Consider the following 17,508-nt stretch of genomic DNA (forward strand, 5'->3'; position numbering starts at 1 on the left):
GGAGGCTCTCACTTGGCAAGAGTGGGGGCCACTTCCAACTTCACTCGTAGTATTAGCCCATCTTGACCTTGACCCCTCACCTTACAGAGCTCCCCATGGAATGAGCATGTGGTATGTGTTATTTATCTGTTGTTGCTTGACAAATCGTCACCAATTTAACAGCTGAAAACAACACATCTGTGAGTCAGGAGTCTGCATGGTTTAGTTTTGCCCTTTGCTTCTGAGTCTCTCACAAAGCTGCAGTCAGGGTGCCTACCAGGGCTGGTAAATCATTTAAATACTCGACTGGGGGAATTGATCCCATTCCAAGCTTACAGTCATGGGCAGGAGTCAGTACCTTGCAGCCTGTTGGACTGGAGGCCTCCACTCCTTACCATCTGGGCCTAATATGTCATAATTCCTTACCAAAGCCAACAGGGGAGAGATCCTGCTAGTCAACATGCAGCCACCATCGCTGAGCCCACACGCCGCAAGAATGGGACTCACTGTCTCTGTCTACTGCAGCATCGCAGCTGGCTCCCCCCGGGGTGCAGGCCGGCAGATGAGCACTCCAGGCGGAAACCACAATCTTTTTACAACCTGGCATGAAAAGTGGTGTCTCCTGACTTCTGCAGTCTTAGGTTTGTTAGAATGAGCACCAGTAAGTCTAGTTCACACTCAAGGGGACGAGACACAGATACCAGGAGGTGTAGGGGTCAATGGAGGCCGTCTTAGAGGCTGCTTTTCACAGTAGGTAGGAGGCCCGTTCTGAACCTTGCTTTCCGAACTAAATGACAGATTATAATCTATCAGGGTGCTGTGTGGCTTCGGTTAGAAATTCTTTACATTCACTGCGTGCTCAGTGCTTTATAAGGAACAAGTAGATGAAGCTTCTGCATTGCTTCTAGGACATCGTGGAGGAGACTGTGTTTGGCTGGCCTGTTTCTGTTTCCTCCAGATATGCATTGTGTGTGTCAGTTCAGAAGGGTGAGGGATACTTTAACTTGAAGTTATCACGTCAATATGAGATCTCATTTTTAGTGAACTGTACTTAAACTGATAGAATATATTTACAAGAAAAAATGGGGTATCAATAACGTGGTTTTCAAATTATATTAAGATCACTTCTAGATAGAAATGTGAAGACACCTATTTTGTGAACCATTCTGTCTCAAATGTATTTCAGAACTGTTGCTCTTTAAAAGCTTTGCTGAAAACTTCCTTTGGGTGATTGAAAGTGAATTGCCCATTTTGTACAATGAAGCAATTAGTTCTTAAATGGCCACTTAGAAGCAATATAGTAAATTATTTCAAAAAGTGAGTGATATATGTTCATTGCACTGAGACTGTCAGACTCATTATATCTTTTTCATTCTGACAGTAAAAATCAGCTGAGCTCCTCCAGGTCTAATTTGTCAGTTTTTAAAATGTTATGTGCAGGTATAAAGTTGGAAAAAAGCTATTTCAATTTTTCATAATACCTTTCAGTTTGAAAAGGAGTGTCTGTAAAACGATTGCTCAGTTTTCCAAGGAAGAAGAAAGTCAAAGGCTAATCTTGTGAACTAGTGTTTGGATCCCAGGGGCCAGCTTCTTCTGGGCTGTAAAACTGCCTGTTTCAGCCCTTAAGAAGTGGCCCTGCGGGAGACTTCATCCTGAGTGTTCAAAGTGCTGCCACTGGGTGGGGGTGCAGGCACAGTTACTTTGAGCACAGAGGCATTAGGTAATTTTGAGCCAGTTAAACATCTCCATCTACAGGGACAAATAACCGAAAATTAAAGAGAGGAATGTATGTTAAGCAGCAGGGATTATTAATTCAGACAATGTCTTAAGAGAGTTTAAAAACTGTCTACTGTGTCTTCTGTTGTCCAAACTGGGATTTTTTTTTTTTTAATGTAGCTTCTCTATAAAATAGTCTGTACTTCAGATAGCTATCTTACCACTTTCGCAGGCAGCCTGTACCAGGCTTGAATATTTCTCAGCACTGGGAAGTTCTTCTTTATCTTTATCTAAGATCTAGTGAAGCAAAACTGCTTACTCCTTTTCCACATTCTATCTAACTGTATTCAACACGTCTCCTTTTCCCTTGTGTGCACTTCTACCTGCTGGCAAGTGGGAGCTGGGGCATCCCCATTTTCAAATTATAGGTGCCTCCTATATTTTGAGGCAAGCAGAAGATGTAGAATTAAATACAGTAATCAGAAGAAATTATAGCAACGCTCACCTTGTATTTCTATAGTATTATTTCTCCCTTTCTAATTCTCCACTGACTAAAAAAAAAAATAAGGACTATTTCAAGTGAGCAAAAAAGCTGATCAGATTATGAGAGTGACTTTAACAGGATTGCAAGTTTATGCTTATAAAGGAAACAAAAGAATTTCTTGAATTTGTATGGTAAAGCATTTTGGAAAAATGGAAGCGCTTCTGTAGTCTGAGGAACTCTGAAAGATGTAGCAGCAAGTGTGTTTGTTTTGCAGATTACACTAGATGTTCTGGCTGACATGGGTCATGAAGAGTTGAAAGAAATAGGCATCAATGCATATGGACATCGCCACAAATTAATCAAAGGAGTAGAAAGACTTCTAGGTGGACAGCAAGGTAAGCCATTCAGAAAATAATAGACCAGAAATGAGTGGTGCAAGCTTAATATCAGGGCTGGCGTGTGAACTCAGGCCACCTGAGCCGGAGCCCATGCACACTGCTGCTGTACCCCTTGCCTCCCCCCTCTCAGTTACAGCTGGGAAGATCTGAGAAGCATTCTGCCCTCTCTCTCTACACACTTTATATCCTAAACTGCTCTAGAATCTCTGTACTTCTGTCCTTCCCCATTGCTCTCACCGAAGCCAAACCACTGTCCCTGCCTCCCTGTGCTGTCATGGCTGCCTTCCAGCTCATCAGCAGTCTCTACCTTTGCTTTCCTTTCTCCCCACAGTAACCCCAGGACCCTACAAAATGAGTATCTAATCAGATCACTCTGGCTTAAAACCCTTTAGTGGATCCTACTGCTTTTAGGCTGGAATCAGATACTCATAACATCGTGTTTTTTTGTAGTATCTGACCTTTCTTACCTCACCTTGAAGCTTTCTCCCTGGTCCATGATTATCAGCTCAGTCTTTGTCCATTGTGCTTTGCTGTTAGAAGTCTCTTATCTTTGTCTTTCATGTTTATCATCTCTCCATTTGGTAGAAGCACTTTAACTATATGATAAAGCAAGGAAAGATAAACAATTTGAATTAATGAATTAAGCCACAGAGCTAACAAAATTGCAAGAGTGACATGACACTTCAAGTTAGGCTTTGTGCTTGAGTCTTATTTATTTCTCTATATTTTAGTCCACCCATGAAATTAACAAAGGTAATGTATTCTGAAGCTGTTATAAATTTCTGTCATGTAGTGACACTTTTAACAAATAATAATTCAAGTATTTTAGACTTGTTGCATTGTAAATAAGTATGTGTCTTTTGGGTCAGATACAGCTTCCCTGTGTTTATGATTGACTTTATTTCAACAATTTTATTTCAACAATTTGTTGATCCTTGCCATGTTTACAGGGAGCTCTGTAAGAACTGATCAGATTGGGACCGGCACCATGGCTCACTTGGTTAATCCTCCATCTGTGGCGCCGGTATCCCACATGGGCGCCAGGTTCTAGTCCCGGTTGCTCCCCTTCCAGTCTAGCTCTCTGCTGTGGCCCGGGAGGGCAATGGAGGATGGCCCAAGTGTTTGGGCTCCTGCACCCACATGGGAGACCAGGAGGAAGCACCTGGCTCCTGGCTTCAGATCGGTATAGCACCGGCCGTGGCAGCCATTTGGGGAGTGAACCAACAGAAGGAAGACCTTTCTCTCTGTTTCCTTCTCACTGTCTATAGCTCTACCTGTCAAATAAAAGGAAAAAAAAAAGGTAAAAAAAAACCTGATCAGATTGATCCACAAACACATCTTCATTTCTTCTCTTGTTTTTGGTACATTTATTCAATGTAACCTTCTGTGTTAGGTTGGAATTTCAAATACTTTAGGCATATTCCAAAATATCAATTGTTTGTGGTGAAGTTTTTCCTAAAATAGAGCCTGGGTGGTGCAGAATGTTGTTTTATATGCTGATTTTTTTTTCTCTTCTACAGGTACCAATCCTTATTTGACTTTTCACTGTGTTAATCAGGGGACTATCTTGCTGGATCTTGCTCCAGAGGATAAAGAATATCAGTCAGTAGAAGAAGAGGTAATGTATATCAAAAATTTGAAATTTTCTTTTCCTGAAACCTGTGGCTAAACCCATTTTCCCAGAAGTAGGATCATCTTACATTATCTTGTGGCCACCTGCCTATCTATTTTTCCTATTTTAAAAATGAGCAACAGCTCTATTTATTATTTTTATTTTGGTGTTTTTTAATTAATGTTTTTTATTTAAGGTAAAAAAATTTCATGTACTTCATATATGCAGATTTAGAAACATAGTGATGCTTCTCACCCTTCCCCTCCCTCCCACCCATGCTCCCACCCTTCCTCCTCCTCCCTCTCTTATTCCCTCTTAATTTTTACAGTGATCTACTTTCAGTTTACTTTATACTCATAAGATTAACCCTATACTAAGTAAAGAGTTCAACAAATAGAAGAAAAAAAAAAACACTGTTCCTCAACAGTAGAGACAAGGGCTGTAAACAATCATCAGAGCTCAAAATGGCACTCTGTTAGTTACCACAGATCAGGGAAAACGTATGATATTTGTCTTTTTGGTACTGGCTCATTTCACTAAGTATAATAGTTTCTGGTTGCTTCCAGTTCATTGCAAAAGACAGGATATCACTCTTTGTTATGGCTGAGTAGTATTCCACATTATATAAATGCCATAATTTCTTTATCCAATCATTAGTTGATGGACAATTGGGTTGATTCCATATCTTAGCTATTGTGAATTGAGCTGCAATAAACATGGGGTACAGATGACTCTCCATATGCTAATTTCATTTCATTTGGGTGAATTCCCAATAGTGGGATTGCTGGTCATATGGTATATCTATATTATTCAGTCTCCTTTGCATGGTAGTGGAATATTGCCAGAATTAAAGTGTGACTGCGTTAGAACTATGCCACCTTGCTTTCAGGTCATAAGCCTAGAGTTTGCATGGGTTGGGCAGATGTCTTTCTATTCTGGAGACTTTCTTGAAACTCATGCAAGGATCCTATTAGAACTATTTATGGCCGGCGCCGCAGCTCACTAGGCTAATCCTCCGCCTTGCGGTGCCGGCACACTGGGTTCTAGTCCCGGTCGGGGCTCCAGATTCTGTCCCGGTTGCCCCTCTTCCAGGCCAGCCCTCTGCTGTGACCCGGAGTGCAGTGGAGGATGGCCCAAGTGCTTGGGCCCTGTACCCTCATAGGAGACCAGGAGAAGCACCTGGCTTCGGATCAGCGCGGTACACCACGCTGTCTCTCTGTCTCTCTCTCTCACTGTCTACTCTGCCTGTCAAAAATAAAAAAATAAAATAAAAAATAAATAAAAAAGAACTATTTATAATCTTACAATCTTAGAATGGTGCCTAAGGATGAAACAGAGTGAGAATCGTACCTCATAGATAAACATCCTCTAATCCTTATTTTAATGTAGTTAGAGAATATGGTTATAAAATATATGCCTAATTTTCATGTCTGCTTCTGAAGCCTACTTCATAATTCTGTGTCATATTTCATGTCTCCAGTCACAATTATGTGAAGCCCTTTGGTAAGGCTATGTTTGTGAACCTCCTGATAGATACCACTGAGCTATCTTCTCCACTGATGACTTATGTCTCACTTCTCACCCATGATAAGCAACATGCCTAATTCCATTAGATAATTAATGCTTACTTCCATTATGCAAATACCTGAGCAGGGAAGGCATGCTGGCATTTACATTTTTTTAATTGTTGTTGTTTTTTAATGAATGCTTTTATCATTCTCATTCCCATGCTAGAAAATCACATTAAGGACTGGTCCTGAACCAGTTATCCTAGGAAAGTCTTTGAGCTCATACTTAGCTTGAGTATCAGGAAGACTTCCTGTCGCAATCTAGTGTCTTATACTGAATTATTCTAGAAGTTAGTAAATTCTGATTGGAATATCAAATAGATCAGTAATCTTCACAAATGGGGAGCATGAGATAGGGAATTCACCCTGTGAATCAATACTATGAAAACTTGAATCTTTAAAACATTTTTCTTTTCCATAATAATTATTTTTAATTTGGAGAATGGGGGAAAGGTTAGTGATTAGAAGAAAGTTATTTCATTTCGTTATTTCATTTAGTTATATACAACTTCCCCTGTACTCTCTATACATACATAGAGATCCCCAGTTAAAGACTATTGAACTAATATAGAATATTTCACCTAGAGAACTTTCCAAAAATTTATTTTTTTTGAAAAAGTATTTATTTATATATTTTGAAGTTTATTTATTTATTTGAAAGGCACTGTCACAGAGAGAGAGATCTTCCATCCACTGCTTCACTCCCTAAATGGCTGCAACAGCTAGGGCTAGAACAGGCCAAAACCATGAGCCTGGAACTACATCTGGGTCTCCCATGTGGGCGGCAGGAGCCCAGGTACTTTGGCCATCTTCTGTTGCTTTCTCAATCACATTTGCAAGGAGCTGCATCAGAAGTGGAACAGGGGCCAACACTGTAACATAGTGGGCTAAGCCTGTGGCACCAGCATCCCCTATGGGTGCCAGTTAGTCCCGGCTGTTCCACTTCCAATTCAGCTCTCTGCTATGGCCTGGGAAAGCAGTGGAGGGTAGCCCAAGTGCTTGGGCCCCTGCACCTGTGTGGGAGACCCGGAAATGGCTCCTGGCTCCTGGCTTCTGACTGGCTCAGCAGTGGCCATTGCAGCTATTTGGGGAGTGAACCAGCAGATGGAAGACTTCTCTCTCTGCCTCTGCCTCTCTGTACCTCTGTCTTTCAAATAAATAAATAAATAAATCTTTAAAAAAGAAGAAGGAGAAGAAGTGGAGCAGCCAGGACTCTAAAGCCTGTGCCCCTGTGGGGTGCTGTCATTGCAGCCAGTAGTTTCACCCCCTGAGCCACAATGCCAGCCCTGAAAAAATTATTTATTTTTAATAATTTGTCCCATTAGAGTAGTTTTAGTTTTGACTTAATCACAGTATTTCTCATTCTCAATAGCATGAAATAATAGTTGTTATTTTAGATGATTTAATGTGATATTTTTCTGTATGTTTTCCCATTAGGTTTAGAGGAACTCTTTTCAAAACTATTATTAGAAAATAAACAAAGTATGTAAATTTAATATTTATGTTTGTAACTGTTTTCTCCTCAAAAATATTTAAGCCACTAAATCTGTTGGCCCATAAATAGTGAACTCTATTTATTAATGCTGAATTTTGTACTTGTCAGTGAAGCAATACAATAGAACTGGAATATTGAAAACAACAGGAATGTCTTCAGAATTATACACCAAATGATTTTCATGAGGTTCATTGCTATATTTTGCTCTCCAGATGCAGAGTACCATCCGAGAACACAGAGATGGCGGGAATGCTGGGGGCATCTTCAACAGATACAATGTCATTCGAGTAAGTGTTAAAATGTCCTGCTGAGAATCATATGGAGGGCTTGCCTGAAAGCGAAATCTAGGCCATGCACACTTCCTCAAAGTCCTGTTTTCAAACCCTGGTGATCAGCACTGTGTCATGCTGAAGTCAGATGTCACTGTCCTCCCTGCAGTAACTCTCACCCCACCCCCACCCCAAAGCCAGTCTTCTGTAGGAACAGAGGCTCGGGGAACACCAGCGCCTCAGCTGGTGACCTCGTGGCGCACCTTGTGACACGTGAGCGCCTGTGGAGATTGGACCTCGCTGACAGTGGTTTTTTTTTTTATTACCACTTGAGAGTAACATTAAAGGCCTAGGTTTACAATCTACTCGAGTCAGAGGTTATACCGGAGTGTGTATATCTCTTAATCTCAGTATCTTAATTTATAGCTTGTACCCTTTTTTAAAGGGGCTGTATGAAAATGAGTAAAATCTGTTGAGAGCTAGTGTACCATGTGGGGCTAACAGACCTGAGGAAGCTGTACTGGTGCACATAAGAATTACTCAGGAACCTTATTTAAAATATATAGATGCACAGGCCTAAAGTTCATCAAGCTGGGGAAAAGCCTAGAAAGAACCTTTTTGACTTTTTATAACTCTAAACCTCTGTATCAGTCAGGTCTGGTACAGAATAAGAAAATCCAAAGTGAAAATCATGTGGCTGAAAGCTGGAGTTACCATCTGAATTGCTGGGAGATGGCAAGCTCAGCGTTTAAAAATCCTGCCTTTGGCATACAACAAAAACTGAACCTTCTTAGTGGCAAGCATGCTTTTCAGTTTCAGACGTAAATGTACATTTCACTGGCAAATAGCTGCTTTCTTCTTCATCCTTACAGATTCAAAAAGTTGTCAATAAGAAGTTGAGGGAGCGATTCTGCCACAGACAGAAGGAGGTCTCGGAGGAGAATCACAACCATCACAACGAGCGCATGTTATTTCACGGTGAGGGCGTGGCGCCGGCACGTGCGGGCGGACGGGGCTTTTGCAAAACTCACAGCAGTGAAAACCCTATGCTGTTGACCGTAGTAGGGTTGGGTTGAACATGGCTTGTTTTGTTCTTTACAAATATTTGTTGGTACACTGCATGTTTTCCAAGACATGTAAATTAACATACTCTATCTGCAGTTGCTTCAGAACACAAGTTGCTTGTTGAACCACCTAGCGAAGTACTTTTGTCCTAATGTAGTGGAGTTGTTTTCGTTTATCAGATTTTCCATGCTTGTTTGAGTGCATGTAATACAGTATTTTTAAAGCCACATTATACACAACCACCTAAATCTCATGCCATCTGCAAAACCTATATGGCATGCTTGGTAATAGACGCTATGATTCACTGAAACAATAATTTATGTATAATAGGCCATCTTAGAAAAATGAAACTTCCCATGTAAGCATTATTGGTTACTTAATATTAATCTACCTGGTGCAGATAGCATGTGCCTAACTCAGGTTCTAGAAAAGTGTTCCAAAACCAATTTTTCTGTGTGTCTTTATGTTTTTAGGTTCTCCTTTCATTAATGCCATTATTCATAAAGGGTTTGATGAGCGACATGCATACATAGGAGGAATGTTTGGAGCTGGTATTTATTTTGCTGAAAACTCCTCAAAAAGCAACCAGTATGTCTATGGGATTGGAGGAGGAACAGGCTGCCCCACACACAAAGACAGGTCATGTTATATATGTCACAGGTGAGCATCTTGCCTTCAGTGTGATGGTTGCCACCCTCAGGTGATAAACCAGACTACTTTCTCAGACTCTGCAGAAGTCACAGGTTATCCTCCGTGTTAACTTCCTATTACAGAGGACAGGCTTGGAGTTTAAGGAGACGCAGCTCTGCTAGGAGCAGCGGGGCAGATGTGGTATCAGAGGGGAAGCCAGACCCCTCTGCCCAGACGTGGGCTATGATGCTGCTCCCTGCATCTTGACTTTCTCCCTGTGCCCACTTTCCTTGCTTCAGAATTAGGACAAGGAAAGGCTGAGAATGATTTATGTGAAGCCAAGAATTCTAGCTCTAGTTAGTCACATTTTAACTAGCACATACAACTTTTACTATCAAGTAGACTCTCGTTTACTTCTGATGTTGTTTATGGCAGGATTAACCATGAAAAATACAGCTTCAAAATTACAACTTTGGAATTAATTGCAAACAGATAAATATCAGCTTTTGAATAGGATCTTAACATTCAGAAATTAAAAATAACATTAGTACATTTTTTCTGAAGTCAGTGTAAGAGAAATATTCTCTTTCTGGCCAAGTGGAAAAATATGAAAGAATTATACTTTACAAAGAGTGAAATTTATTAGATTTCTCTTCAAACTAATGAGATGCATTATTTTTGCAAATCAAGTTAATGAGGTATCTTGTTATTCAGTTAAGACCTTAAAAAGACCTATATATTCTTGAAATTCATTGTAGTTATTGACCCTAAAGCTTATCTCTGTTTTGTTATGAAAAAAATTATATTCATCAGCAGTCCTAAGATGCATGCCATAGAAATTCTTTCCATTCAGACTTCTCTGATTCAAAACACACAGAAATTCCCAAGGACACAAGTACATACAGCATGCAAAACTTAGCCTGCTTCCAACCAGACTCCCCTGGAAACAAAAACCTTAATCAATAAAAGTGAACCTAGATAAGGATAGAAAGTCACTTACTAAAATTAGACACTAAGTTTATATATTAGGCAATATTTTCTAGAAAAGAGAGCCTTTTTGCATTAGGCAAAACTTAGTACCATGAATTTTCTATTTTGTTCTTAAGTCGCACTAAAACTACTTCAAACTTTTTAAAAAAATTTATTTATTTTAAAGAATTACAGAGAAAGAGAGTGAGAGATGGAGGTTGGGGGTGGCGGGGTCTTCCATCTGCTGGTTCACTCTCCAAGTGGCCATAATGGCCAGGGCTGAGTCAGGCCGAAGCCAGGAGTCAGGAAGTTTATCTGGGTCTCCCCCATGGGTGACAGGAACCCAGACACTTGAGGCATCTTGCACTTCTTTTCCCAGGCCGATAGGAGGGAGCTGGATCATAAATGGAGCAGCTGGAACATGAACCAGCCTGCTATGGGATGCCAACATCACAGGCAGTGGCTTAACCCGCATGCCACAACACGGCTCCTAACTTTTATGTTAACTACTGCGCCTGGTAATTGTTTATAGCAAATCAATATATCAGGTCCCATCTCATTCCTACTCATTAATTTCAAAATGACATTTCGATTGGCTTGCCTGCTATTATTTTTTAAAAATAAACCTAACAGTTATGTCATTGTAAGAGTTAAGGTTTCCTTCAAAGCATGACTTTCCTTTTTTTCTTCAGACAAATGCTTTTCTGTAGAGTGACCCTTGGGAAATCCTTCCTGCAATTCAGCACCATGAAAATGGCTCATGCGCCCCCAGGACATCACTCAGTTATTGGTAGACCAAGTGTCAACGGGCTGGCATATGCTGAATACGTCATCTACAGGGGAGAGCAGGTATGTGATGCATTAAATGAGCATATCCATGTTAGCAAACATGTCAGTACAGAATATGAAGACCATGTGAGATTTAAGCAAACTTTTTGGTGAAATACACACCACCTAGTCTAGTAGTGTTAGTCAGCTTGGGTGCAAAATGGAGACAGGAAAATGTTTCTTTGACATCAACTTGGCACAGAGAACCCATTAGTTACATGTCAGGGAAGTAGCTCAGTGTGGACAGGAGGGCAGCTCGATGCCATGCTATGCTGAGTTAATGCTTTGGATCCCTCTGTTCCCCAGCCTGGCAGTGAGGAGCTAAGGAGCTGCCATTGAATGGACCTGCTTGCACAGGCTTGTCACAGGAGTGGAATCTCTGTCATTTTGACCGTGATGCCTACATAGAACTGTGTAGCTTTCTGAGTCACAAAGCTCTAGGATGTTTAATTCTACCAACTCTTGAGGTGCAAAGTAGAATTGAAAACAATACACACACACACACACACACACTCAGGGAAATGGATACCCAGAAAACTTCTCCAGTGTTTTTCAATTCTGTCTTAACACAGTGCTGCTAAGTGTCTACCAACTTGTCCGAAAACAAAAATCAGTTTATCTGAACTTAACTGAATTTCAAATAAATACCACTACTATGCTGAAGGAGAAGAGAAAAAAAAAAAACAAAAACCAACATGTAATATACATAACATGTGATCTATAAAAATGGTGTTTTACACTGTGCTATCAATCTTGGGCAGGGTAGGGTGTGAAGCCAGCAGAATTGCCAAGAAATCTTTTTAGTAAGTGTGTTGATTGTGGTAGTTCAGCAAAACAATGAAACTCTTCTAGGTGCATTATAGAGTTGATCAAATGAATGAATGTGTTGATGTATTGATCCAAGGACTGACTACACTTCCCACTGTAGAGGGGATGTACAAATATGGAACAGGAAAATGTGAAACCTAGTAGGGATGGACTGAAATTGGATGTCTTTAAAATTAACACATGATTTCTGATACAAGGATACTTCAAAAGTTTCTGGGAAATGGAATTTAAAAATGTTTATTTTAATACAAAAGATATGAAATCTTTTTTAAAAATAATTTCCATATCAGCTGCTAAGTGGCAAAGGATATTTGTGTTTTTTTTTGTTTGTTTGTTTGTTTTTTTTTTTTAAGATTTATTTGAGAGGCAGAGCAACAGAGAAGGGGGTGGGAGACCTGGAAGAAGCTCCAGGCTCCTGGCTTTGGATCGGCCCAGCTCCAGCCGTTGCAGCCATTTGGGGAGTGAACCAGCAAATGGAAGACCTCTCTCTCTGCCTCTGCCTCTCTGTAACTCTGCCTTTCAAATTAATAAATCTATCTTTAAGAAAAAATTAAACAGTATACAAATCATAAAATAAAGCTACAAACCATTTAGTTATTGAGGCTTCAAATAGGAAAATCAAAAATGATTGTCAGCTTTGGTTATTACAATTACATATACTAAAGATGGACAGCACTGTAATTTTTAGAAACAAATTAGAATTTTTGATAAGAATATTACAAACAATAATGATTCCTTCCATGTACATAAGCAAGTATAACTTCTTACAGCACATGCATGGTTTTTGTTTTGTTTTTAAAATCCTTGTTGAGACCTCCAAGGAGGGTCAAGCCTCTGGTAAAACATTTATAGTAATAACTAACATGTACTGGATTTTTACTATGCCCAATATAAGACCCTTTATTTATTTCTCATGGAAGTGCCAAGGCTCAGATGTGTAGCAGTTTCTGCCTCCTAAGATCTCAGTGGTTAAAGAGAAATAATTCAGTGACTGGTTATTTCTACATTTGAAGTGTTAATCCAGTTTTTCCATACTCTTTTAATTCCTTTCCTTTTATTATCATACTAAATGTCTGCATGCAAGTCATTTGTAGATCATCACTCAACACATTATTTTTGGGCTCCCATACACTTTGCTCACCAAACAAGTAGTATTTTCAGCCTGAGTACTGAATCTTCCTTTATAACCGTGTGTATTTTGTGGAAGAATTCCCTGTGGAGTTTTCAGACTGAGGAGGTGCTTGTCCCCTCCTTCCAGTTGTCTTCGTGGTGATTTCTGCTAAGGTTTATGACAACTTCCTGTGGTTAGCCTTTTTCATGCTCCCGTCAAGTGCTCATTCCAGACACTGAGCCTGTTTTATTGACTGCCAGACAGCAGAGACAGAGAAAGAGACTAGTGTGAGAGGTGCTATTTTCATATAAACAATACTTGTGTTTAGTCAGTTTTTAAAAAGTACCTCCCAACTGCTGCCGGTAGGTTATTGCTGACTCAGCATGTCCTACCTTTCCTCTTTCTAGCTCAGTGCATTTACTTCATTTTCTGTGACTAATCTGATCTCAGTGCAGCAGAATTACTCTTTGATTTAGCAACTGTCATTGAGCATGTGCTGTGTGACAGTCCTGTGGTGTATAAGGTGAAGAAGAAGAAGGAAGATCTTAGCACTGCTTCATGCCTTGGTCTTGTAGCGTGAGGCTGTAAAGACAAGGCTAGAGTGTGAATGTTTATGGTATTCAGAGTAGAACTGGCATTCTAGAGTGTAGGATGTGTGCATGTTTCTGTACAGATCCGCGCGTTTGGATCTGCTAATTGTTCAGGCACCTGTTCGTAGACTGGTTCTGCCTTGCTGCGGGGGCTCTGTGGATAGTGTGCCTAGGACCAGCAGCCTCTGAGGCTGCCGAGGGAAGTGAAGCTGGCAGGGTGTGCCTCCCGGAAGGTGAACTGCTTTCTTCGTGTCCTCTGCAGGCGTACCCCGAGTATCTCATCACGTATCAGATCATGAAGCCCGAGGCGCCTTCCCAGACCGCAACTGCCGCGGAGCAGAAGACCTAGTGAACGCCCCTGGGAAAGGCCAGTTTGGAGTGAACCTGGGACTGGAGTACAGTGGATTGTTTGCAACAACAACAAATGAATATTCCGTCAATCCCCGACAGCCTAGAAATAAGCTGTTTGTCTTTTATAAAGCATTGCTATAGTGATGACCTAGTATGAGTAACTGATACATACTCGACTGCTACTGTTCCCTTTGAGGGAATGTTTACAGGGGCGGCCTTTTCACATATCTCAGGCTCATTTTCATCGCAGTTATCCAATTCTAAAACAAAATCGCTTGGATCTAGACTTGGAAATGCAAAACAAGAAAACCAATACTATTCCACATGTTCACTGTTACACACTACATTTGCTTTGTTATGCATCACACATGTATATAACAGACATACACATAATTGTTTTGAAATGTGCATCATTGGGGCTTTGTGTTTTGTTTTGTTTTGTTACATTGAAAATGAGCCAGAACCTTCTTGAGGACATTTTGCACAAAGTCACACTGACTAAAGTCATGAGCAATGCAACCCACGCTTCTGGCCTAGCGAGATTCAGTTTCCACTCTCTTTTTTTACTTTCACTGGTTTGATTTTAGGGTCTGTGCTTATTCACATAAATTGAAATGAAAAGGAAAAGCGACAGTTTGCGTTTGCTTCTGTAAATTGGCCCATCTTGCACGGGAAGGGCAGAGACAGCCCCCCCAGTTCAGGAGCCCCAGGTTGAGAGAAGTCAGAGCCTGAGACGCATCACTCGCTCCATGCACAGGTGTGCAGGAAGTGCTGGAGAGGCCAGCAGAGTCGGCCAGAGAAATGTTGGAGCAAGGCCACTGCGCCAGCCGGTCCCCGGGTGAAGACTAGGCAGGCTGCAAGGGAGGAGCCGTGGCAAGCCGCGGGTGGAACATGGGATTTACAGCATCACAGCCGAAAGCCTTGAGGGGGCTCCTCAAAGAGTCAGTTCTTCCCCTCACTTAATCTGTGCCACTAGAGTTGCCGCCCCAAAATTAGCTGCCTTATTTCCAAAGTCAGAGGAATTGTGCCTCAGTAAAGTCACAAAATGATTATCCTATTGTTTTCTTTAGCTTCGATAGATACACACAGTGCAAGAATGTTTTTGTTTAATCCAGATTTGGGGTTCATTTTGAGTGGTATGCTACAGATAGTTTATAAACATCCCTGTACTAAATTTTTGAGCTTCAAACTTTTCAGATTTCTTAATATTTAGGCAAGATCATCAAAAACAGAAACCAAAGCTTTTCAGTTGTGTGTGTTTTGTGATGGAGGTGGTGGAGAGCCCCAGGCCCGGTGTGGCAGGAGCTCGCTGCGTGCTGCAGTCAGCACTGGCCCAGGGCGCATCCGCTCAGAACCGCGGGCTGCAGTGCTCACACTTCCCTCGCCACCTGAGCTAAGTAGCAAACCCAGTGCATCGATTCCACGCTACTCGACAGGCTGCGTGACTGCTCAGCTTTGAGGAAAAAGGAACACAAACATGCTGGAAAAGTCAGAGAGCAGCATGAGGCGAACTTGCCATTTCAGTGTAAAGCCTTGGAAGCTAATTTGGAGGACTTTTTAAATGTAGGCTGATTTAAATTACCTGAGGTGAAATAAAATGCTTACATGCAAAATGTTTAGCAACAGGCTCTTAAAAATACACATCTTGCTTTCTTTTTTGGCTAGAGTCCAGTGCTAGGACTGGACAGCCACGCTAGCTTGAATTCTATAGCGCCATCTCGCGTGGGTCCTCAGAATTTCAGTGCAGAAGGAGCATCAGTTTCCGGTTCTGCTGAAGGCCAGTGGCCCGAGCTGGGTGTTCGCATCGTGGCTCTGTGCTTGGTAACACTAGAAGTCCAGTGGAGCTTCAAACTTCCCCATTCAGTAAGAGAACTTTCTTTCCTCTGTTCCCTTTTGGCTGTGTGTAACAAAGGGTCAAAGAAGTTACCATCTGTGTGGTTTTCAGTAGTTCCCAGGTGTGTATTTCCTGCCCCCCTCCCTTAGATATAGTTTTAAAACGGTCAGCACAGCCGTGATTTTTAGTTAAGTGAAAGTGTTTATATGGTATAGATATGGAAGCTTTATGACTTCATTAAAATGGTAAACCACCACCCAACTGTGGTTGTGTGTCGTTTCCATTCTACTAACTAGATTAATGGATGTGTCAGTTTTAAACTTGAGCCTTACACTTGAGAAGTCAAACTGTGGTTCAGTCGTCAAACTGCCGCTGTCATGTGTCAGACGTTCTGTGTGCCAAGTAAGGGGTACTCCGTGAGGAAGACATGTGCAGTGCTTCTTGTCTTGTGATGATACACGTATGTGGTAGTTCTTGAAAGGATGTGCGTACATTATTCATTGCTAAAGGGAGTGGGCTAATGGGTGTATCACAGGAGCAAGTAACATTTTTTTCAGAACTTGAAATCCAAAGGTCATCATGAATATACTCAGAAGTTAGCGTAAGTTGAGTACATTTGGGATTTCCATCAGCAGTGATGTTAAGACCTTATGGCATATTGAAAACATGGCATTGAATTAAGTGGAAATCTGCTTAATTTCTTGCATATGCACTATATGGAAATGCTAGGAAGTCAGGGGCTTGCACTGTAGTCCTCCCCACCCCCCTCTGCCCTGAAATGGCCCCTGTGTTTCTCAGACTGTGTGAAAGTCAGAATTCAAACGTCACCACGTGCTCTTCAGAGTTCCAATAGCGGAGGGCTTCTCTAGACCTGATGGTTCCAGGTCACTGGTATGTCCAGCGGGATACTTGACAGGGCATCAGTTAAGTGCTCTGGACTAGGCGCTTTCTTTTAACTAGGCCTCCATCCATCTCCCCCGGATTGCTAGCCTGAAAATAAAATTCACTACAGCAGTTATCCATGACCCCATTCATTTTCTTCATTTCTTCTCTTCATCTAGTGCTTACAGGAGGTACCTCTCCATTTTCATATCTCATTCAGAAATGAGTAGTGGGCCTCACATATTGTCTGCCCAGAAGATGGTGCCACCTTGTGAACAAATAATGGCATGGAACCCAGAGTTGTAATTCTGTGCAAAATTATAGCAGTGCAACCAGGATTCCTATTTACCTTCTTGGAGTTTGGAATTTCTAGCTTTTTGGGCAATATAAATAGAATAAAGATATTAGGATGTTTCATGACATAGCATCCTTGTACTCCTTGAAGCTTGATATCAGTGGTGAAAATAATTTCCCTTTGGCTCTCAAAATAGCAAGGTGCATTGAAATATACCTGAATATGGCAAACAAATAAAGTAATACAGATGAACATTCTGTTATTATAGCCACTATACAAAAAAAAAAAAATGTTGGCTTACACTGGAAAAATGGCATCAGAATGCAGTATATTCTCCAGGTTTTTCTGTTTCAGTGCATCTCCCAATTGCGCGGAAGGTTATTGGACATTGTTTCCTCTCCCTTTATAAACATGATGCTCTCTGGATGCCTGCCGATGGCCTTGCACACGGAAAGTGGTGTGTGTTTCTAAGACTCTTTCCCCAGAGTGTCCAGATGCAATGTGTATGATATATGTGATCTGTAGCCTTCCGACTGTGTGTTCTGTTGGGTTAATTATCTCGCATAGAGCCACAGGCTAGTCATTTAGCAAATACCCAAACCTG

General features: G+C 41.2%; 1 protein-coding gene across 2 annotated transcripts in view; it reads left to right on the forward strand.

The window, feature by feature from the left end:
* The window catches only part of TNKS (tankyrase), a 213,458-nt gene extending 197,470 nt beyond the window's left edge, over positions 1-15,988 (forward strand). For both annotated transcript variants that reach the window (XM_008274070.5, XM_089327292.1), the window contains exons 21-27: positions 2,454-2,574; positions 4,098-4,195; positions 7,465-7,539; positions 8,394-8,499; positions 9,060-9,246; positions 10,878-11,034; positions 13,805-15,988. In XM_008274070.5, the coding sequence (XP_008272292.3) occupies positions 2,454-2,574; positions 4,098-4,195; positions 7,465-7,539; positions 8,394-8,499; positions 9,060-9,246; positions 10,878-11,034; positions 13,805-13,891 (831 nt within the window). In that variant the 3' untranslated portion in view covers positions 13,892-15,988. The remainder of the gene's footprint in view (positions 1-2,453; positions 2,575-4,097; positions 4,196-7,464; positions 7,540-8,393; positions 8,500-9,059; positions 9,247-10,877; positions 11,035-13,804) is intronic.
* The last annotated feature ends 1,520 nt before the right edge of the window (positions 15,989-17,508 follow it).

Source organism: Oryctolagus cuniculus, chromosome 2 (assembly GCF_051225735.1).
Source record: "Oryctolagus cuniculus isolate XC-2025 breed Fujian yellow rabbit chromosome 2, ASM5122573v1, whole genome shotgun sequence".
Classification (NCBI taxonomy): domain Eukaryota; kingdom Metazoa; phylum Chordata; class Mammalia; order Lagomorpha; family Leporidae; genus Oryctolagus; species Oryctolagus cuniculus.